Source organism: Nothobranchius furzeri, chromosome 7, assembly GCF_043380555.1.
Source record: "Nothobranchius furzeri strain GRZ-AD chromosome 7, NfurGRZ-RIMD1, whole genome shotgun sequence".
NCBI lineage: Eukaryota > Metazoa > Chordata > Actinopteri > Cyprinodontiformes > Nothobranchiidae > Nothobranchius > Nothobranchius furzeri.
Genome location: NC_091747.1, coordinates 59,589,966 through 59,612,734, shown reverse-complemented (window position 1 = coordinate 59,612,734; position 22,769 = coordinate 59,589,966). Strand labels below are relative to the sequence as shown.

General features: G+C 41.0%; 1 protein-coding gene across 1 annotated transcript in view; it reads right to left on the bottom strand.

The window, feature by feature from the left end:
- The window catches only part of LOC107383076 (A-type potassium channel modulatory protein DPP6), a 371,266-nt gene extending 349,799 nt beyond the window's left edge, over window positions 1–21,467 (bottom strand). Inside the window, exons 1-2 of the mRNA XM_054751024.2 lie at window positions 21,284–21,467; window positions 21,137–21,204 (exon numbers count right to left, since the gene is read on the bottom strand). Coding sequence (XP_054606999.2) covers window positions 21,137–21,193 — 57 coding nt within the window. The 5' untranslated portion in view covers window positions 21,194–21,204; window positions 21,284–21,467. The remainder of the gene's footprint in view (window positions 1–21,136; window positions 21,205–21,283) is intronic.
- Window positions 21,468–22,769: the final 1,302 nt, after the last annotated feature.

Sequence of the window (22,769 nt, the reverse complement as noted above, 5' to 3'; positions counted from 1 at the left end):
GACACTTAATCTCGCAAGTGAGCAGAATTAAGACCTTTTCGTCCTCGTTTATGCAGAATGCATCCTAATAAAATGTGACACGCGGCAAATGCACCACAGATATTGCTCCAGCTGTCTGAGCAGCATGGGAAGAAAAAACAAAGTTAGGGCAATTATTTTCCAACTTAAGGAGGACTTTTGCTTTACGCCGCAACATGACAGAAGCAGTAAGCATGCCTGAATATTAATGGAAGGGTTGCCTTGAACAGCAGGCGTTTGTCAGGAACTTGGATCCGATTCATCACTTTAACCTGCTCACGTTGGCTCGGGAACTTATGAGCTCCCACAGCACAGAAATGGGCTTCAGCTTCACAGATTCATGCTAAAACATGGCTAAAAAAGAGGACATCAGAGTCAAGAGAGAGGATGCACTCACGTAGGCCTCTTTAACTTTTCAAGTGTGCTGACTTTAGTTAGAAAATGACTCGGATGTTTAAAACATGCAGAGGCCGTACGGCAGACCTCGACAATGAAGCGTTTCACACTTCAAACTCTTTCTTGACACACAATCTCTGATCAAATGACAATTTCAGCAAATGGCTCATTAATACTCGGGGGTTTTACTTTTTAATGAAACAAGAGGGATAACACAAAGGATTGGATAAAAAATAATTAGCCAGTTTATTGGAGGTCAGAAGGTCCTGGTAGACAAGATAATTGTAATTCAGAAAGTTAATTTTGGCAGTTATGAAGTGGTTTTCTTTGTCAAAACTTTTAATGATTACCTATGGTAGCTTTTTCAATGACCTCTGATAGGACTGACGTGCTAATGGCTAGTCTGATGGCAGATTTTAGAGCATTTCATGGAAACATCCCTCTACAGACTTTTATATGTGTGCCAATTGTGCAAAAAATGTTAACTTTGCTGGAGAAATTCCTGCTGGACTTGTCGACTAGACATTACCCTCACATGGATTTGAACTTTTAACTTTCTAATACAAAGGGAAGTGAAATGAAATCATTTTGTCTCGACATGTTTCATTTCAAAATCATGTTCCAAAATGGTTGATATATTGATTTAAGACATCAAGATAAAACTAAAACCTTTTGAAAGCATGTGTTCAAGTGATGGTGTGTATTTTCCCTGGCGATAGGGGGCAGTACACACCTAAATCATTGCAAGCATTTTTGTGTTCAAGTAAGACCTTACCAACGCATGGCCACTAGGGTCAAAAATTCTTGGATGCGCAAATTTCAAACGAGTACATTTTGAGATATTTCAACCTCCAACACAATGACAAGAACATCAGAGTTCCTTTTATCACTACCAACAAGCGAAATGGTCAATGTGTAAAACGACAACATTTATGAACGGTGTAGTCCTCACGAGCTCCCATAGAAGGAAACATGGTGACGGTGGCACGGGAGTTAAGTGCTCATCCCGTAATCGGAAGGTTGCAGGTTCAAGCCCCGCTAGGTCTGTCGCTGTCGTGTTCTTGGGCAAGACACTTAACCCACCTTGCCTGCTGGTGGTGGTCGGAGGGACCGGTGGCGCCTGTGCTCGGCACCCTCCCCTCTGTCAGTGCGCCCCAGGGCAGCTGTAGCTACATCGTAGCTCATCACCGCCAGTGTGTGAATGGGTGAATGACTGATTGTGCTGTAAAGTGCCTTGGGGGGTTCCAGGACTCTAGAAGGTGCTATCTCAAATACAGGCCATTTACCATTTACAATGGCATCGCCCAGAAACTTAGACCTGTTCCCATGAATTTTAGACCCGATTTTTATGTTTATATGTTATTTTTCAACAGCTGAGCATCATTTAATCCATTTTCAACAACATTTCGATGTATATTTCCAGAGATTAAGGGTAAAACTACACATTATTACTTTAAGACACCCTTAACAGAACCCTTAACCGCTTTAGGCTTCAAAATGAGTGAACGTCTTAGTACAAAGAGCCTTTTTTTAAAAAACAAGAGATCATAAAACATAAAACAGATATAACTTAGTCTGCAGATATAACTAAAGTTGCATGATACCTGAAAAATTTTCCATCAGCCCTTGCACTTTAATTATCCACACGTTAAAACTGCTGTAGAATCACCATCAAGCTAAGCAAACATTCCATAGGAGCGTCAATCAAAAGTGTCCACCAATTATTCATACTAATGAATTTTCAGTGGCTCCTGTGTGACGTCCTACTTTAGACACGGTGACTGGGTGTGGGGAAAACTCACTATTCTCACATCAAGTTGAAACCTCTTCCATTGGCCTGTCAGCGTCTCTGCCTCATCAACATTTACATATTCGTGCCACTCTGCTGTCAACCGAGAGTAAAACTGATGAGACCTGGTAACTCAGTAATGCTAACGGCCATTAGAGTTGACTGATGGTGCCGTGGAGATGGATGTGCATGTTGAGTGTGTGCAAGTCATTTATCCATCAACAAGTTCCAGCCTGATGAATCCAGCAGCACTTCGTTTTCCTCTTTTTACGACGTTTTTATGAAATGTGTGGTGGAATGAGAGCATATGTTTTTAAAGCTGAAAAGCAATCATGATGACAAAAGTTTTAGTGCTGCTCCAACATTATTTTAACGGGTTTTAAATCTATAGAACTGATTTTGGATGATGAAGGAAAAAAAACAACAGCATTCCAGTACAATCCTAATATAGTGCATTGATCTTAATCGGTTATGAGTCCAAGTCTAGTCAATAGTCAAAATTAAGTTAAACAAACTACTATTACTGCAGTTTTCTTTATCAGGCTGTCACATAGCGTTTTCAGTTTTCTGGTTCACATAAATTGTCATAATTCTTGATAAAAACAGCCTGTTTGACCAATGTTTAGTGGAGAAAACCATAAAAAAGGACAACTATCCACCCAATGAAGTTCTAAATTCAATGTAAAGAAATAGAGGGTCTTTGCAAAGACTCCAGAAACAAAGTGGGCCAGCCATTACAGGTAATAGAGCATGACGATGCTAATGGTTCTGAGCTGCACAAGGGTTGTGCAGTGAGGTCACGGCTATCATGGTAGCAAAGTATCGAAGTGCTGGGTGAAGCCCAGTGGCAGCAGCAGCACTTCCATCACGTGGGGCCTGTAAACACTGGTCATCAAGATTGCTGGCCTCACGCCAAGGCTACAACCCAATCAAACCACCAGTGTTGCATCTTAACATGATCCAAGAGTCATGTTGGTGCAAAGCCAAGGATGTGGTGAGGTCATGGGCATACATGGTAGGATCTCCATGGAAACATGTTGACTACTCTTGTTCTTGGTATGTATTAAACGGATCACCATTGCACTCGTGTTTTGTTTCCCAGTCCTGTCTCAACACGATAGATCGTTTTAATCAGAGGACCTATAGGATGGAAGAAAGGAACAATTTAAGCATGATTCTACTTTATTTTAGAATGTGATTCCTTTCACCTGGGGCACAAATGGACTTGTTTCCTCCACACAGCTTGTTCCGGTGCTAAACTGGAGCCAGCACTGGTTTTAAATGCACTCTTTGTTAGCACTCAATGGGAGTTGTGGCTATCAGGAACAAGCCCTAAGCTAGGCAAGAGAAAAGAACCACTTTCATTGGGGTTCTGGATGTCAGACTCGAAGACTGGGTTCGGGAGTACGAGCTTTTATTACAGACTGCTGGCTGAAAGCGATGCTGGAAAGGCTGACGATTGGATGAGGTCTGAGGAGGAAAGGTAGAGGTTTAGCTGTATTAGCTTTGGAATACTCTGATCATGGATCACAGTGGAACGATGACTGAGTGAAGAGCCGGTGTGGCGTCTTCCATATATAGACATGGATTGACGCAGGTGCAACGTGGAGGGAATCCCCGCGAGGGGCATGCTGGGTAATGTGGTCCCAAACGGAAGCCGGTCATCTGGGAGATCCCGGCCTGGGGGCTTGGACTCGGACACTGGAAATGTGATCAAGGAGGCTAAATTCAAGAAAACACGCAAGTTTCATAATTCCAATCCCTGAGGTGGTTTCACTTTCACTCTGCATATCTTTGGATATAATAAACACTATCTTAATACCTGTGACTTTAACCCCACGTGGTCTATTGCCCCAAATCATCATCAAGCAACTTCTGGTCTTAAAGCGAGATGACACATCAGGGTTTGAAACTTCGTAGGGCGACGGTGGCACAGGAGTTGAGAGCTCACCCCATAATTGGAAGGTTGCAGGTTCAAGCCCCACTCAGTCTTTCGCTGCCGTGTCCTTGAGCAGGACACTTAACCCCCCCTGCCTGCTGGTGGTGGTCGGAGGGACCGGTGGCACATGTGCTCGGCAGCCTCGCCTCTATCATTGCGCCCCAGGGCAGCTGTAGCTACATCGTAGCTCATCCCCACCAGTGTGTGAATGTGTGTGTGAATGGGTGAATGGTTGATTGTGTTGTAAAGCACCTTGGGGGCTTCCAGGACTCTAGAAGGCTCATTATCAAATACAGGCCATTTGCCATTGGTCACATCCAGTCCTATACACTGCTGCTGCCCTCTGCTGGATGTTTTAACTGGCCTATTTTATTCATTAGTTATTGTTATGAAATAAATAAAACTAATAAAAAATAGTTGTTTTGAAAATAAAAAGTTTAATTGTTTTGCGTTTTACACATTAAAGGGTAAGGAGCCACACAGAAAACTGACTCTCATCAGTCATCTGTCAGTCATCACTGCGTCGCCTACAGGTTGTGCAGAACAGCGCAGCCAGGTTCCTGACTGGGACCAGGAAACAGGACCACATCAGTCCGGTTCTGGCCTCCCTGCACTGGCTTCCGGTCTGTTATCGTTCACACTTTAAACTCCTCGTCTTTGTTTACAATTTCTTCCAGGGTGGTGCTCCCCCCTATCTATTCACTCTCCTGAACAGACACTCTCCATCACGCGCTCTGTGCTCCTCTGACCAAGGCCTGCTCGCTGTCCCTCGTTCTAGGTGTCGTACTCACGGGGACCGGGCTTTCTCAGTTCTAGCACCGTCACTCTGGAACCAGTTGCCGCCCTCAGTTAGGCTGTCCCCATCTCTGCCAGTCTTTAAGAGTCACCTAAAAACACACCTCCTCCGCTTGGCGTTTCCAGAACATGTTTGATTTTGGCCCTTTTTTATGTTGAATTTATTTCACAGTTTTCATTGGTTCACTCAATCCATTGTTTTACACATTTGTCCTGTACCAGAATGTTTCACCTATTTTGTAATTTGAATTGCTTTTATTTTTGATTTATTCAATATATTTACCTACAACTGTACCATGTTCAGCGCTTTGGGCTTCCTGACGGGGTTGCGGAAGGCGCTTTATAAATAAAGCTTTGATTGATTGATTGATTGATTGATTGATTGATTGACTCTTAAAGCAAATGTTTTAAACTGCTTTTAAACATTAAATCAGCTGGTGTTTACAAACCTTGCTTGTTTGTAATTCCTGATCACAGCGATGTTTACAAATATCAGTGATCGGTAAAGTGTGTTCACAAACACAAGTGTGTTTACAGAGACAACCCCTTTGACCTGGGCAGCTCCGGCTCCCTGTTCTATAATCCTCAAGAGACATTTAGGTCTGCAATAAGGAAGATCGATGTTATCCTAAATCAATCCAAAATATTTACTTGGATTAACTTCATAGAAATCACAAATTTCCAGAATTATATGTCAGAGGGAAAAAAAAGAAAAAAAAGCCAATTTCCTTGCTTTACAATGAACTGTAGTCGTTCATCCTACTGGAAGAGGCTGTCTTTCATTACCAGTCAAGGCCAGATATCTTCTGTGAACGCCCATTTGGGAAGATTAACTGCAGGAATATGCTTTAGTGTCTGATAACAGGGGAGTCATATCGCATCACCCAAGGTGGTTTCTGGGGCAACAGCGTGGCCATCAATCAGCTGGATGTAATCTCAGAAGAAATCGCTGTCAGCATGCAAATTGTTGTGACATTTTACGTACTCTGCCCGAGTGTACATGCAAGGGAAAAATTGGAAAACGTATGGTAAATAGCTGCGTAAAGCTGCATCTGTGTGCAGTAAGTGTGCGTTCAAGAGAGATAATCTTTCAAAGCATAACTCGATTTAGCTGGAAAACAAGAACGTGCATCAGGGCTCAAATGGAAGAAAACTTTCATCAGCACGGCCAGTCAAGGCTCGAGGGGTGGAGAAGCATGGCGACATTTACACAAATACAAATATGGTTCTGTGGTGTCCAACAATGAGAAGAAATCCTTTTAGCAGCCGTGAGCTCTTTGTGTTGTGTTTTTTTGTATTTTACAGCTTATCTTGCTCTTGTATCATGCTGCTTTAATTTTACACTTGCAGGAAGTTTGCACAAGTTTAGGTCACATGGTAGAAATGAGTTTTTGGAAACCATCATCGATTATGAACAAACGGAACAATTTACATGAATGTTTTTAAGTGGTGTTTTAAGCTGCAGACAGGAAGTTTTTCTCTGACCAGAACAAAACCTAAAAATAGCCAAATCAGTAACAAATTAGTGGTTCGTTTCTGGCATTTAAACAACAGGTGCTATGCTCTTAGACAATCAGTACCAAAATAATGTTATTTGCTCGATATTTGCAGAATGGAGTGACTTAAAGCTGCAAGAAGTTGTCCCCTTTCAGCAATTATGTAAGATTTTTTTTAATCCGTGAAAGAGGGGGGCGGGGGCTTTTCTGGTTGCAGTCTCCCTGGGGTCCCTGCGCTCTGGGGCAGCTCCTGGATCTCCGAGACTTGGAGCTCCTTCCATCTCCTACACATCTTTGGGGGCCAGATCTGTGGCCCCTCACACTCTCTATTGGACGCTCCTATAGAGAAACCTTACATAAACAAGCGCGTGTACACACACAGGTGCTCACATGGTGCTCTCATAAGTATGGACTTGGGCACGCTCAACACATGTCTTAAGGCTGTGGTTGACACTAAATGCACTGTGATTTATTATTGTGATTGTTCAGTAAAACAATGTTGATTTTATATTTCCTCATCAAGTTGATGCAGTGATAGCTTGCTCTTGATGTATTGTTGTGGTGTGTCCCTTCTCTGTCTTGTCTGGTCGGAATTAAAATGCATTCAAAAAACAATAACAATTAAGTTTTAAGTATCAGGCGTGACATTAAAGCAGAAGCTTTGATGCTCCACCTGAGAGTAAATCTTTAAGTATCACAGCCAAACAGGACGCGGCGGAAAAATAAATACAAATCCATGAAAGTGGAGGTCTTATGTAGGCCCTACTGTGATAATGAAGAAGAAGAAGAAAAGATCTCTTCTATTGAGCCTCTCAAGATAAAAATCACGAGGCGCTTCGCAAAAACAAAAAAATGTAAAAATATAAAATAGAATTTAGAAAATGATTAAAAATATATTTTAAATGAGCAAAAAAAATATACAGTTGTGATTAAAAATGTAAAGAAAGAGAGAGAGAGTGAATAGGAAAGAGGGAAATCAGTGGATCCTGAGGAAGGTGGAATAGGTGGGGAGAGCATAATAAAGAGAGAGAGGTGAAGAAGGTCATACAAAAGCCAGCTTGAACAAGTGAGTCTTCAGCTGCTTTTTAAAGGAGACCACTGAGTCCACTGATCTCAGGCTCAGGGGGAGAGAGGTCCAGAGTCTGGGGGCCACAGCAGCAAATGATCTGTCATCTTTGGTCTTTAGCCTGGTGCTGCACAACCAGTAGGCTTTGATCACTGGACCTCAGGGACCTGCTGGGGGTGTAGGGACTGAGAAGATCACCAATGTAAGATGGTGCTTGTCCATGTAAGGCCCTATAGACCAGAACCAGGACCTTGAAATGAACCCTGAAGTTGACTGGCAGCCAGTGAAGCTGGAGGAGAAGCGGGGTGATGTGGGTGTGTTTGGAGGACTTGGTCAGAAGCCGAGCACAGGCATTCTGAACCACCTGTAGACGGTTCAGGGAGGTTCTGCTCAGACACGTGAAAAGAGAGTTACAGTAGTCTAAGCGTGAGGAGATGAAGGTGTGGAGAACTGTCTCAAGTTCAGAGCGGGACAGAATGGGACTCAGCTTAGCAACGTTCCTGAGATGGAAGAAGGAAGAGCGAACAAGAGAACAGACATGAGAATCCAGGGTGAGAGCTGGGTCAAAGATCACACCAAGACTCCTGACAGAAGGTTTGGTGTGGGAAGCAAGCTGACCAAGAGAGTCTCTGACTTTGGGAACCACCTTGTCTGGGGCACAGATGAGGATCTCAGTCTTATCTTCATTCAGCTGAAGAAAGCTCCCACAATCCAGGTTTTGATAGAGTCTAAGCAGGTGTGTAACAGCTGCAGCTTAGACATCTCATGGGGTTTAAAGGAGATGTACAGTTGGATGTCATCTGCATAATGTAGGCAATACGTCTTTTTGTTTGCTAACCCCCCCCCCCCCCCCCCCCCCCACCATCCAGAAGAGCTCCATGCAACATTAACCGAGTGCTGGTCAGCACTAACCAATAGCGCTAACTGCTTGTGTATTGTCATCAATTGCAGAACGTGCTGAGCATTTCAGGACATACCTTGGTTGATGTGGAGTTGGCGACCTTTCTCAAGGACAAGTAAGTCTTTAAAATATAAACATATGAAAACACAAGATAACATGAGCATAATAATTGTAAAACAAAGTGTTTTCACTCTGTTTTGTTGGCTAAAGTAGTGCGTTCGTGAACGAGAGGCATTACGTTCAGCTGTAAATACGGAAGTGGGAACCGCGGCTTAGTGTGATGCATCGTTCAGCCACTAGATGGTGCCATTATATAAAACAATAATCCAGATTTCATCTTTGAAGCCATTTTTGTGTTTATTTTAACCCTTTGATGCATGAATTATGAAATCTTCAACCATGATTTTTAACATTTTTTTCATTCATCTTTAGGTGTGAATGAAACAAATTTCATATTTATATATTTTTTTAACATTTAATTTACAAATAATTTATTACATGTCCACCTCAGTGGACAGCGTGCATTCTGAACATGAAATATTTAGGCTTGACTTACTGAAGTCCAAATGGAGGGGCTCAAATGCAATAAAGTCTTCAACAGCTGTGCTCAATAGCAAAAATAAATAAATAACAATTTTGAGTACCTGTCCACTGTAGTGACCATTATGCATCAAAGGGTTAATTGTGAAATAGCTCAAATAGCTTTTCTGAATTGGGTGGACTTCAGATGTACAGCCAATGACTATCTTCTGAGGTTAGTAAAATCCATCCTGTGCTTTGAGTGATAATTTAACAAACGCACAAAAACCTTATTTACCATCTCCTGCTGACGGTGAAGGATTATACAAATGTGAGCTTTAAAAATATCATCCAGTCTGATAAAAATGTGAAGAAACCGATTTTTAGCTGCTGAGTATTTCTGTCACAAGAGACACATTAAAAGATGCATCAACTTAGAGAGAGGAGTTAATGATCCGATCTGGTTCATCTCTACGGTTCTGGCTTTGGGATCATGCAGCAGCCTGCATTTCGGCATTTATACAACAAACCAGATTAACCAGGACTTAGCTGAGTAGACGTTTCCCCTCATAACACTGCACCTGCATATCGTCCCACTTTTGGTGGTTGTGAACAGCTTCCTGCAGATTTCAGACTGCAGCATCTCTGGAGGCACAAACCCCATTAAATCAGACAGACAACAAGGTGAGGTAAAGCAGTTGGAGAATATCAGAAAACATTAAGCTTTTGTCGCCCTTTAAGGGCAACTCAAGGTAAAATTGAGCTTAAACGATGCTATTTTTGATGCTATTTTTCTACAGAAGCACCCATTTAACTAGCAGCGTTGTCCCAATTCATCCATCTGTATTAGAGTGTTTGTGGATGTTTTTGTTATGCAGGACCAATCAGTGGTTGGATGAATCCTGCGGGTTTACAGGGCGTTGATTTCGACTAGTTCACAATAAAACTGATGTTCATGATCAAGATGTGTGTGTGGGATCCCCATCTTGTTTTAGGATCATGTAAAGAACAATGAAAGTTAACAAGACACACGATTTCTCTTTTTATTCGCCGAGGGATGCAAGGACGGAGGATGCGCGAGCGTTATACAGCAGCGTTTTGTGATAAGTCAATAAAACTGCCCTGAAAATGTCCTGTAGCAGGGCCACACAATACATTACGATAAAGGAAGCCAGTTGGGACCACTGAGTGGAGAAGACGCAGCTCGGGAAGCAGTGTGTAGAGTCATGGCCGAGTCGCCGAAGCGTGCAAGCGTCACACCAAATGACTGCTTCGGTGTAAATGCATTTAAAGGTTTAAACTCCTTTCTTTAAGGTGGTAAAACAAGTTTTCAGTTTTGACACAAACTTAATAAAAGCTGAATGTAGAGGCCCACACTTAAGCCCTCATATCATCCCCTGCAGAACTCTTAAGCCCTATGACACTGGTGACCATGTGGCACATGATTTTATACAACTACAGGTGAAAACTGGTCTTGGTTTGGAGCCTAAACCAGAAACTGTTTAATTTGAGGAAATGTTCTTTAAAAAAAGGAGTTTCAAAACAAACGAGTGACTCCCCATCCCATTGGGAGTTTCATGCAGGTTGCCACTTATGGAACAGCATAAGAAGGATGCTTCCCTAAAGATTAGTAACACAAGTTCCCATCGAACCACGTCAGGCCTTAAAAGGTGAAATACGTAAGAATGACGTCCTGTCGACAAATTAAGTTACTGCGGGTCGTTTTCAAACAAAAGAGTGACTTTCTCACTAAGATTTCATGCCGGTTGCGGATCAGCGCCAGAATATTCTAGATGAGTAAAAATAAGTCACACATTAAGTTTATAAGTCGATAAATACATTTCACTGTGATGGAGTTATTCGTACCTGAAAAAGTAGCTTGAGATATTTTTATAGCAGACGATTTTTCTTTAATTCCCTGTTAGCATTGTTAGCTCAAGATTAGCCCAACGTTAGCCTCAAGCCTTCTTTACTTGATTCCAAAGTAAAACCAAAAGATGCCAGGGCTTCTTAGGGTTAAAAGAAACAACGTCTGGGCTGCTCCCATTACTGGCTCAGCAACTTTACGCTGGCTGGTGTCGAATTACGAGTGTCAGCTCCGACTCGGGAAGGGCTCTAAGATTGTAAACAATGACCACGTCCCTGCTTGGCCTTTCTGAGAGAAGGTAAACTACCTTCCAACATGATTGAGACATTTGAGTGTTTTGTACATATTTTATTGTATAGTTTGTTCTTATTGTACCTTTAACTTACTGTGTGTCACATAATTTGCGTATTTCAATCAATCAATCAATCAATCAGATTTTATTTATAAAGCGCTTTTCAAGCAAAGTGCTTTACAGAATTAAAATGACCCCACATTCCCATAACAGTTTAAAAACATTGACATATACACACACATACACACACAAACACACACACACGTAAAAATGTATATTCGGCTGAGTCCAGATGAGCCAAGTAAGGTAAGGCAAGGAAAAGCCATCAGAGGAGCCGTCTGCCCCGTCAGCATCAGGTCTTCCACACTAAGTCAGGGCACTCAGAGGAGGAGGAGCATAGACCCCCACCTCCACTTAAACACTACCTATAGAGCGCCCAGGAAGCCACAGTCGACCACCGCCGCCGGGGCAGAGGGCCCCTACAGAGAAAACACTGGATTAAAATGAGCAAAAATATGAAAATAAAAGCTAATAAAAATGACTAAAGAAAATAAATAATAATAAATAAAATCATATGGACAGTAAAATTATAATATTAAATAACAGTGCTAAAAAATAATCATATAAAACATGCAAAGCTAGCAATAAAATATAAATCATGTAAACGAGAAATAAAACTGTAGTAAATAATTAGATAAAAGCTAACCTAAATTCAAATTCAATTCAAATTCAAATTCAAAAATACTTTATTAAACCCAGAGGGAAACTGATTGCTGCAGTAGCTCAGAATGAAAAGAATAATCAAGTCGTCAAAGAGTTGTTGTATATTACAACAAACAGATGGGTCTTGAGCCTGGACTTAAAAACGTGAACGTGTTTGTTTTGCAAATGAAAAACTGTCAGATAAAACTTGATTTATGTTCCTTTGGATTGATTTTACAGGATTCGGTGAAACTTTTAGAACGAAAGGTTTTAGGAATCTAAAACCATTCGTTAGCAGGGGTTTATTTACCATCAAGCAGAACACGGGGGCAAAAATAAAAGCGCACTTAAAACTATTTCAGATATTTGTTTACATCTCTTTGGAGAACTGAAGCCATTGAAAGTGTTAGTTTGCCTTGAGCACTGATAAAGGCTCAGAAAAATTAAAATGGGAAAATGGAGGCCAATTTTTTTTCTTTGTGCAAGAATGTGCAGTTATCTGCAACTACAAGTGCGTTTAAAAACACGGGGAAAAGTTCTGAGGGGCACATTTAGAAGATGAATTCTCTCCTCCTTCAACTTGAGTTTTAATCAATCACGATTCCAGTTTAACAAAAGCTCCGACGGCACAAAGCTCTTTGAATTCAGCTCCATTTGACGGATACCGACACCTCTAGGGACACGAAGTGGATGTGCTTGTGATTTTAGATAGGACTGAAGTTGAGACCCCATTTTTCTCATCGGGCCTTGTTGACCGCTTGAGATACACCACCAGACAGGCTGTCGTGACCCAAGCGTTTTGCCGAGCCACGCTCTCACTCAAAAGGCCAGGAAGGTCCTGGTGCCTCATGCAATTATGCTCCCGGCGGAGTCCATCATCCCCGAGAAAACAGCAAACATCTGCTGAGCCGTAACAGCCGAGCGACACCAGCACAGCGTTGTGTTTCAGGGTGTGTGTACACCGCGGCACCACGGTGCATTTGCATGTTTTTTTCCCCTGGCTGACACACTGTAATGAAACTCGCATTTCCTCAAGGACTTTGTCTTTGTAGAGCGAGCTCAGGCAGTGGGGTGTATGTGTGTGTGTGTGTGTGGGGGGGGGGGGGTACGCTGCAGCAGAAGGTGATGATTAAGTGTGCACACCAGTCGGCCGCTGGAAAACAAAATAAAAAAATGCTACTACAGCAGAATTAGAAATCTCTATAACACATTTAAGAGGAACACACATTTCATCTGCTGGTGTTAACATGAGAAAAAAAATCTATTTTGTGTTGCATTATTCATTGTGTAGAGACAGCTGTAAGATGTGGGTCTGAAGAGCATTTTGATGTAAACGTGAAGAAAGCCACAGTTAAAGGGATATTCTAGCTATTTCAAAGTCTTTTTCCACCGTAAAAGTTATACTTTATTATCCTTGAAAATAGCTTTTTGAATGGCCTGCATTTAAAAACATATAGTTGAGGTTGAGCTAACAGCTAATCCAAATCACCCAAGAAAAAACATCTATGCTGCTATCATCAAGATCGACAGCAGTGGCAGCTGGTGAAAGACGTATTTGGGCTATGTGTGAAAAGGTTTCCCTTCTTAGTACATTTTGTTTCAGTTTAAAGAGCAAGTTGCCCCCAAATCAACTTTTAAATGAGAGTATATCTATCTATCTATCTATATATATCTATATCTATCTATCTATCTATCTATATATATATCTATATATATATATATATCTATATATATCTATATATCTATATATATATATCTATATATATATATCTATATATATATATCTATATATATATCTATATATATCTATATATATCTATATATATATATCTATATATATCTATATATACATATATCTATATATATATATATATCTGTCTATATATATATATATATATATATATATATATATATATATATATATATATATATATATATAGTGCTTTGTTTGTCCACTCTGGCCATGTGAAAGTGCTCTATAAATAAAGTTGATTTGATTTGATTTGATAAGTGACTGTCTAATTGGGCTGTAGACAAGTATAATCAATTTGGCACTTTAGTGCAACTAAGTTAAGACTTAAATATTCTGCCTAAAACTGTGTTGTATCACCATCAGGTAAAAAGTCAGCACTGCATTTGAATTAAAATCGGTCATCGCTATTGGCTAAGAGGTACACTGTGAGGTTAGCTGGCACATTATGATGTCACAATGTCGTTGTTAGCCTTTGTGTGTGTGTATTTATTAGCGGCTTCTGCTAGGCAACAGTATTTGTTGCATTTTTCAAACAGGAAGTGTGAGTGGAGTAAGACTGGTAGGGGGTGACTTGCTCTTTAAAGTAATGAATATCAGCATCCTGCTCCTCCACCCTACTGGTTAAAAGTTAAAAAAAAAAAACTGCTGTAGCTAGCACTCACAACAAGCTAACCATAGTATGAGCCAAATAATACTAAAATAAACCAGGAAGTAAAAATATCCACAAAAAGTCCAGTAACAATAAAGCCAGGTCACCATCAATCTGTGATTCTGTAGCCTCCTTTAGCTCCCTCTAACTAGCATAGGCCGTGCCAGTGCTCACTCTAGCTTTAGTTATTTGCTTCACCTCCAAAGACATTGCCCTATTACTTTACTTCCAGGCTCCACCATGATGCCAACAGAGAAAGCAAACTTCTTCCTTTTATTCTTTTGTGATTTTTATTGATGATCAGTGAAATGAAAAATGTAATTGCTAGCACAACAGCTAACAGCGAAGAAGCAGGTAAAAATGAAGGTGCGAGTGTTAAATGTTCAGTCTTCCCCCAGCATAATGAGAGCTGGGATCAATTCTCAGCACCTTGTGTTTATCCTGCTGTTGGCCAACAAAGCTGCTGTAATTAAAGATGCTACCTTCAACCCAGCTCAGCTTCCACGCTCCACAAAGATCTGTTTAATTCCTAATCCATCAACTTCCTTCACTAGTTCAAAAGTCTGACTTCCCTGACAGCTTCACTCATCTGATCAGGTTCCAGTTGGCTTCCAGTGCTGATAAATATTCATCTCAGGGCCCAATGAGTTAAATGTAATTGTCTTATCTAAGCCACAAAAATTGACTTTCATATTCTCATCATGAATCTCTAATCAGGAGAGATGTGGGGGATTTTCTGGGTTTTGCCGATGCAGAGATTAGCAAAGTTGCAAGAGGCTCAGGAACCCGGGGGGAGGGAGGGGGGCTAATTGGGATTGGTGTGTGCAAGCAGGACCGCGGGGCTGTCAGAGGGCAAGATAATCAAACTCCCCCGCTGTGACCGAGACGAGGGGGGGAAAGAGCGGAGCAGCAGGAACTCAAGAGAAGGAAAAAGTTAAGCTCTGAAAAGATCCCAGGTGTGTGTGTGTGTGTGTGTGTGTGTGTGTGTGTGTGTGTGTGTGTGTGTGTGTGTGTGTGTGTGTGTGTGTGTGTAAAATTATTTCATTCAATAAGATTAAGCAAAGCTTTCACAAACACAGAAAGTGCAGCTTTATAATGATATGCTGGGAAGTTTAAATAAACTGGATAAAAGAAGAAGAAAAGATAATGAATCCGAATAAAAAAATCTAGGCTAGATATTTAAAAAAAACTGCATTTATTGCATCAGCCATGTTCTATAAATAACAGAATAATGAATTTATAGATTTTATTCATTACAGGACAACACTGCCCTCTAGTGGCCATCTTCTCTAAAATGCAATGCCCCACACGTTTACCGTTAAAATATTCTTTTATTGGAGTTTGGCTGCATTTTGTCTCACTTTTACTATTTTAAGCAATCTGGAGGTCATCCTAACATTAAAACACTCCTAAACCTTTCATAATACATCATTTTAGATAATAACACATTTTAAATAAAACCTTCTGGTACTTTTTCAACATCAGACAAGCTACTGTCTAAAATATGCAGAGTCGAAATAAATACATAAATAAATGAACAAATCCAAAGGTAAGTCAGAATAAACAGTTTTCTGCCTCAACAAGGTTATTCCTAAGGAGACTGTAGGTGAAATGCATGTTCTGACGAAGGCGGAAGTTCCAGCTGAAACATGTCAAACTAAAAAAGAAAAAACATCAAATTACTGCTGTGTTAAATAAGAAAAAAGAAGATGATTGTGAGTAGATCATCATCTCTCATCCAGTTTCAGGCATGCATGTTTCTAGATTTCTGCACTTCCTCTATACGGTCCAGAGGAAATGCCTTTCAAAAAGCCTGGAGAACACCTCATTATGTACAAGAGTCCAAAAAATTCTGACTTCTTCAAAGCAAAGGCAATAGTTTAGACCTTCTCTTGATTTTCCTGGTTTGTTTTTGTTATTTTATCATCTGTCTCATGGTGTAATTTTCTGATGTTTTGGAGATGGACCGGTCCAAGGTAACAGTGGTAACTGGAATAAACCCCTTAACCGGGATAAAGAAGGTTTTGAAAATGATTAGATTTTATGCAAATAGCAAATGCACAAGGAATTTATTTACATAGTGGCAAATAATATGTTCAGGATGGCTTCATCTGCCAGCTCACGCAGTTTTAGCTCAATATCTTAAAGCCCAGCTGGGTTTTAGCCTCTTGTGTTGGATTGTGAGAGTCAGGTCAGGCGGCCATTTTTACTCCCATTTGAGCAACAATTAGAAAACATGCAGCATGCCTGTTAGAGTTGGGGATTTATTCTTTAATGTCTGAAGTGACAAAGGTGGATTTTATCAGAGACACAAAAGGAGAAACTTGGGTTCAGACTGAAAAGAAGGTTTTTTTTCTGCTACATTCTAATTATTTTACCAAGATTTCTGGATAGGACTTCCTGTCAAAGGCAAACAACCATTTTATTTCCACACCAAGAGAAAAAGTCTCAGTTTTTCTTATCTTTTATTTAATCGGCACAAAAAGGCTAAAATATGGTTTTGATTATTTAATGATCTTTCAAAATTATGATATTAATTATAAGGTAATGATGATGAAATGTTATGTTTCACCTTTCAATCAATCTGAATATTTTTTTTAATATTTTGACTTTATTAATTTTTTTTTCTGATAGACTAAAATGTGCTCTACCAAGCTGCTCTGCCACTTAAAGGGTTAAAGTTTTGTAGACAGACCATCTTCAAATGGAAGTGCGCCTTGTAGAGTCCTAGAACCCCCCAATGTGATTTACAACACCATCAAGCATTCACACATGCACAAACCCATTCAAACACACTAGTAATGATGAGCTACGATGTAGCCACAGCTGCCCTGGGGCACACTGACTGAGGTGAGGCCTGCTGAGCACAGGCGCCACCGGCCCTTCTGACACCCCCAGCAGGCAAGGAGGTTAAGCCTCTTGCCCAAGGACACAACAGCAGCATTCTCTGCTGGGAGCTGGGATCGAACCTGCAACCATGCGATTACTGGACAACTCGCTCTACACTGAAAAAAGTATATTTAAAAATAGTCAATGTAATGTAATATTTTATTTTATTTGTGTGTTACCAGTTGACATGGTTTCTTCAAGTTCTTTCAGAGAGTGTTTTCTTAATATATATTGAGTTGATTTTATGTGAATTTTTAAGTTGCACCAAAGTAGTTGAGATAAAAATTTTAAGTTTATTGAAATTATCTTAACTCCTTTGGTCCAACTTAAAAATGACAAGTTAATTGAAATTACCTAACTACCTTGGTCCAACTTAAAAATTTTAAGTTTATTGAAATTAAGTTGGACCAAGGTAGTTAGGTAATTTCAATTAACGTAAAATTTTAAAGAAATCTAAATGAAAATCTAACATTAATCAAACTTTATATTTCACTTCCAACAAACTTGATTCAGTTGTGTGTTACCAGTTGACATGGTTTTTTCAAGTTCTTTCACAGAAATACATTTTTCAGTGTACGTCCTGAGCTGATTCCCAAAGTCCCAGGAAGTCTTCGCTGGAATAATCTTGAATGATGAAAATTAGAACACCGTTTCTTGTTTTTGTCGTTTGAGTAAAGTCTTTAATCATCCCAAAATACTTTAGGCACACAGAGCACCTTTTATTTCCTTTCAGGTGATTATAAAGCTGTCAGATGTTGTCAGCAGCTGACAGCAGAGACCACCAGAGGCTTATCTGGTTCACAGGTCTGCAGAACACATCCAGACCAAAACTGAACCTCAGTAATACAAAACGAAGCGTCCCAGTGATCCACCGTCAGCGGGACTGGAAATAGAAGGTCCACAGAGAAAGATCACTCGTCAACGAACATTTTCTGCAGCATCAGAGCTCCAAAGCAGCACAATTACAGAACAACAAGAGCGTTTGATAATGCAGGTGATTGTGTTGGGTGGCTAAAAGTGGCCACGGGACAGCAAGTGAAACAGATCCTGCTGTCAGGAGAGCTGCTTAGTCAGAATCTATTTTCTTTCCCAGCGTTGATGGGAAAGATGAGATGAAACACGCCAGAATTAGAACAAGCTGGGAGTGAAAGGACACCATAAATATTGTATGGATGATTATATCAAGCTGCTGGAGACCAAACAAACATGCCGGATACAAACAAAAAGCACAACACTTCCTGTTTTATTTGATCCGATTTAACCTAGGTGTTGGTGGAAAGTTAAGTAAAAAATTCAGACTGAAAATTCTTCAAGCTATTTATAAACATTCAACAATAAACATTTTTGCAGGATGTTAGTTTCAAGCAAAAACAATCTTTAGCTGAGAAATGATGGAATCATCCTCGGTTACTACAACACCAAATCCTAACTCATGATCAGCAAATCTAATAAATGAGGACAACTTTAGTTGTTATTAACGTTGGAAAGAGGCATCAGACATCTTCAATTCTGATCATCTCAAAAGTTAATAAGTAAAAGTTCATCTGATCATTATTGAGATGTTCGCTACCAAACACAGGAACCACACTGTAGCTCGCGTTGATCGATGGATAACAAAATAGGTGTGAATTAGGCTTATTCTGCCCTTTTTGTTGACTCCTTTTATCCTTTTTTGCAACATAAATCTTTATACTTAACTAGGTTCACTTCCTCTATTGAAGGAACTTTACTAATCTTGAGCCAACACACCAATATCTTCTATCATTATTTTCCTCTTTTCATTCATTTTTCCATTACTTTTAAAAGTAGAGAGGAGCCAGTGGAGGTGGCTCGGGCATCTGGTCAGGATGCCTCCTGGACGCCTCCCTGGTGAGGTTTTCCAGGCACGTCCAACCAGGAGGAGGCCTAAAGGTAGACCCAGGACACTGGAGGGATTATGTCTTTCACCTGGCCAGGGAACGCCTTGGAATTTCCCCGGAGGAGCTGGCCCAAGTGGCTGGGGAGAGGGAAGTCTGGGCCTCTCGACTTAAGCTACTGCCCCCGCGACCCGACTCCAGGTAAGCGGATGAAAATGGATGAATGGATGGACTTTAAAAGGTACATAATGTCAGAATAAAGTAAGTTTTCTACAGTGAAATAGTCCCAAAACAGCCTAAAGTCTCAATCATGTTGGAAGGAAAGTTGTACCGAAACATGTTTCATTCAGTCGGCTGCAGGGGTTGTTAGATTTTCTCCTTTTAACATAAAGAAAGAAGGGATGTAGCCGTTTACCATCAGTAGGGGTTGCAGTGTCTCATGCAAGCGAACGCTGCAGAGCCAAAGGACTAAACAAGTCTTTCAGTTTTACTCTAATATTGGATGAAGAAGGCTAGAGGCTAAGGCTGAGCTAACAATGCTAATGGTGAATTTGAAGAAAATTGAAAGGTCTAAACATTTCTCAAGCTGCTTATTCAATCACCAGCAACTGAATATTACGATGAAATAAGTTTGTGAAGTGAATAATGAGTCAAACGTGACGTTTTACTTCCTTAAATGACTTGTTCAGAGCAATAACAGCAAGTCAACAACAATACTTAATCCATGCCGAAGTCGTAATGTGTAGTGAATGCTCCCTAAAACACCAGAGTGCTAGCACCAGCTATGACAACGTATGAGCGTATTGTGTGTACCTCGTCTTTGCTCATCATCTAGAATCTTGTGATGCTGATCCATAACTGGCAACAGGCATGATTGCAGTAAACACATTTGACCACAGGATGTCATCTTACTCTATTCCATTTTACGCTTGATGCAGTTGTGTTGGCCGGGTTGTTGAAAATAAAATGTAAAAATGAGAGCAAACGGTTCCCTGTGGTCTCGTCACAAACTCTCAAACCACCTCTGGTCTTAAAGCATCAGGATTGGTACCTTTGTCCAGTCTTTTATGTGTCTACTGCCCCCTGGTGGAAAATCTACACATAGTAAGGGCCAATTTTATTTCTTCATTGCGGTTATATTGCTAAATTGTATGATAACACAGACAGGTGTTGACATAATAGTTATGGCAGACAGCTTATAGCTGAGCCTTTAAGTTTAATTTTCTTAAATTATGATTTAGTAAATAATCTACATGATCTCAAATTCTAAAGAATACGCTGAAACAGCAGAACATTCTTTTAGAAAACATATTTGCCTGCTCTGAGCTGCAGTCACTACCAATACAGATGTTTTGTTTTTTTAAGCTTAGAAATAAAATATTTGTCCTCTCGTGTGTGAAATTGGCTACAATAATCTGTGTCACTGGTGAGGAAACCAAATCTGTCGGTCTGGATTACAGGGAGCGCTAAACACCACAACAGTGTTCCATCACCATCAGGTCAGCTCTCAGCTCATTTCTCACTTTTCCCAAACATCCCAATCAGCTAACCAGCTCCGCTTTGATGCAGATCAACTCCAAATAACTGGAAAAGTCAACATTTGTGAGCTATGTTACTTTTGCCATAAAGTTTTCAGGCATCAACTGTTGTTGACAGAGAGGGATGATGATGAGATGAGCTCCAAAAACCAGAGCCTGCTCCTCTGTGGATGTGTTCCCATTGGTTTAGACTGTCATCCTGCCCCCCACTCTTCCTCATCTCTTCCTCCTCTCTGTCCTCCCACCTTCTCCAGCTTCGCTCACGCAGCCTTTCATCCTCACTCCTGCTCACCCGGTTGACTGCTGTGCATCCACACACACAGCAGCAGCAGCATTTAAAGTTGGTTAGGCTTGGTAGAACAGCAACGGTGACATTATTTTGCTATGAAATGCAACAAGTGACGGTCGAGATTTTGAGCAACATGTTTGGGAATAAGACATTTTATCCAAAATTGGCTTTACTGCCTCAAAAGTTTCGACAACACCAACACCTAAATGCTCTTCCCTTTAAACAGGTTGGCGTCTCCAGAGCGCGTGACGCACCGATGCAACATAAAGGTTTCTCTCAACATCCGAATTCTTCTGCACGATTTATTTTGTTTAACACCATGGCAGGTTACCAACCATCCAACTTGGGCCGAACTTAGACTTCAACAACTATTTTTCTTTACCTTTCCTCCTTTGGAACATCTCCTGTACGCGTTTGTGGCTCCCGCAGTTTGATTCATGCTGCCAACTTCTGCAACAATAAAAAAAATGCAGCTTTGAAAAAAAAAGTTTATTTCGAGTGGAAATAAGCTGTGAAATATGAGGGTTACCCGGTGCGCGGCGCTCGGTCCGTCTCCGCTCGTTTGGTGCACAAAAACGCACACAGACCAAATTTCTATTAAATCCTCCAAATTAAGTCCTGAGAGTAAAATCCGCTGCAAAGTTTCTTCTTAAGAATTATTTAATCTGCATCCAAACGCATAAAACAAAACCTGGCACCAACTTCATCCAGATTCTGCACTTTGAGGATGATGAGAGGCACTAAGCTGCAGCTTGCCGGAGCCGCGGCTGTGTTTAGTGCAGAAATGCGCAAGCGCATCTTCTCTGACAGCTCCGCGGGGTGGGGGTGGGGTGGGGTCTGTCAACATTATGCGCTCGCCCACTCCAGGGCTGAAAGCAGCAGGGGGATCTGGCGGCGCGCGCTGTAATTATACATCATAAAGAGCAGCAGATAATAGCTCAGCTCTGTTTATTAACAGCAACAAAACAGTGATCATGTTCCCACTCCAAGCCTTCTGCTAAATGCAATATTTTATTATTTTTCTGCAAAATGCTGTTTTATCCTCTTGAAAGAGCCATCAGAGATGATGGTCATCTGCAGCATTAGTATCTCACCATGAGGAAATGCGTTAGTTCAGCTTCAATTATAGAATATTATACATGGATGCTGCAGCAGTGGCAAGTTTTCATTCTAGTGTGGCAATTAGCTGGACAGGTCAGTGTTGAGATGTTGTGACTTTCTAACAGTTTTTAAAGCGTGGAGAGAAATAAAATAAACCATTTACACCAATCCAGATCTTGAAAGGGTCACGTTTTAGTCAATTCTCAGCTCCATCACACCCTGGAGATGAACTTAAAGCTTTCTTTCTCGCAGGATCCACGTAATTGAGTTGTATCCTTCAAATCTAAAGAGAGAATGACTTCTGTTGCTGGTTTAAATAGATGATTAGTACATTAAAAAACATTTAGATCAAACTTTTACCTCAATAGGGCAGTGGTACTCAATCCAGGTCCTGGAGGCATCCAGCATGCTTTAGTTTTAACCCCATTTCAACACATGATTCAAATCAGCAGGTAAACAGCAGGCTTCTGCAGAGCCTGATGTGCTGCTGCACAGGTTTGAATCAAGTGTTGCAGAGAAACAACTAAAACGTGCTGGACACCTGTCATGACCCGAGGTAAGTGTCTAACCCAAGAATCACTCGACGAACTGGTTGAGTTAAAGAAAGGTACTTTATTTGGAAAACAGGAACAGAAGTAGCACAGGGAGGTCCAGTACCAGTCCACCGGGGAGTGAGCTGTACAGCTCTGGTCCATGTAGCATTCGTGGTGAACGAGGGCGGCGGGAAAGCCGAGGTGAGCGGCCGGGCAGAGGATGAGCGATCCGGGATGGGTGAGGTAGCAGAGAGGGTCCAGACAGGAACAACGGAGGAGGATGGGACGTGGTGCAGGTAATCCGGAGTTCAAATGGCGAGGGTGAGGCAGGGTGTGTGGAGATCCTGAGAGAAGACAAACAACACCAGACGTGAGGGTAAT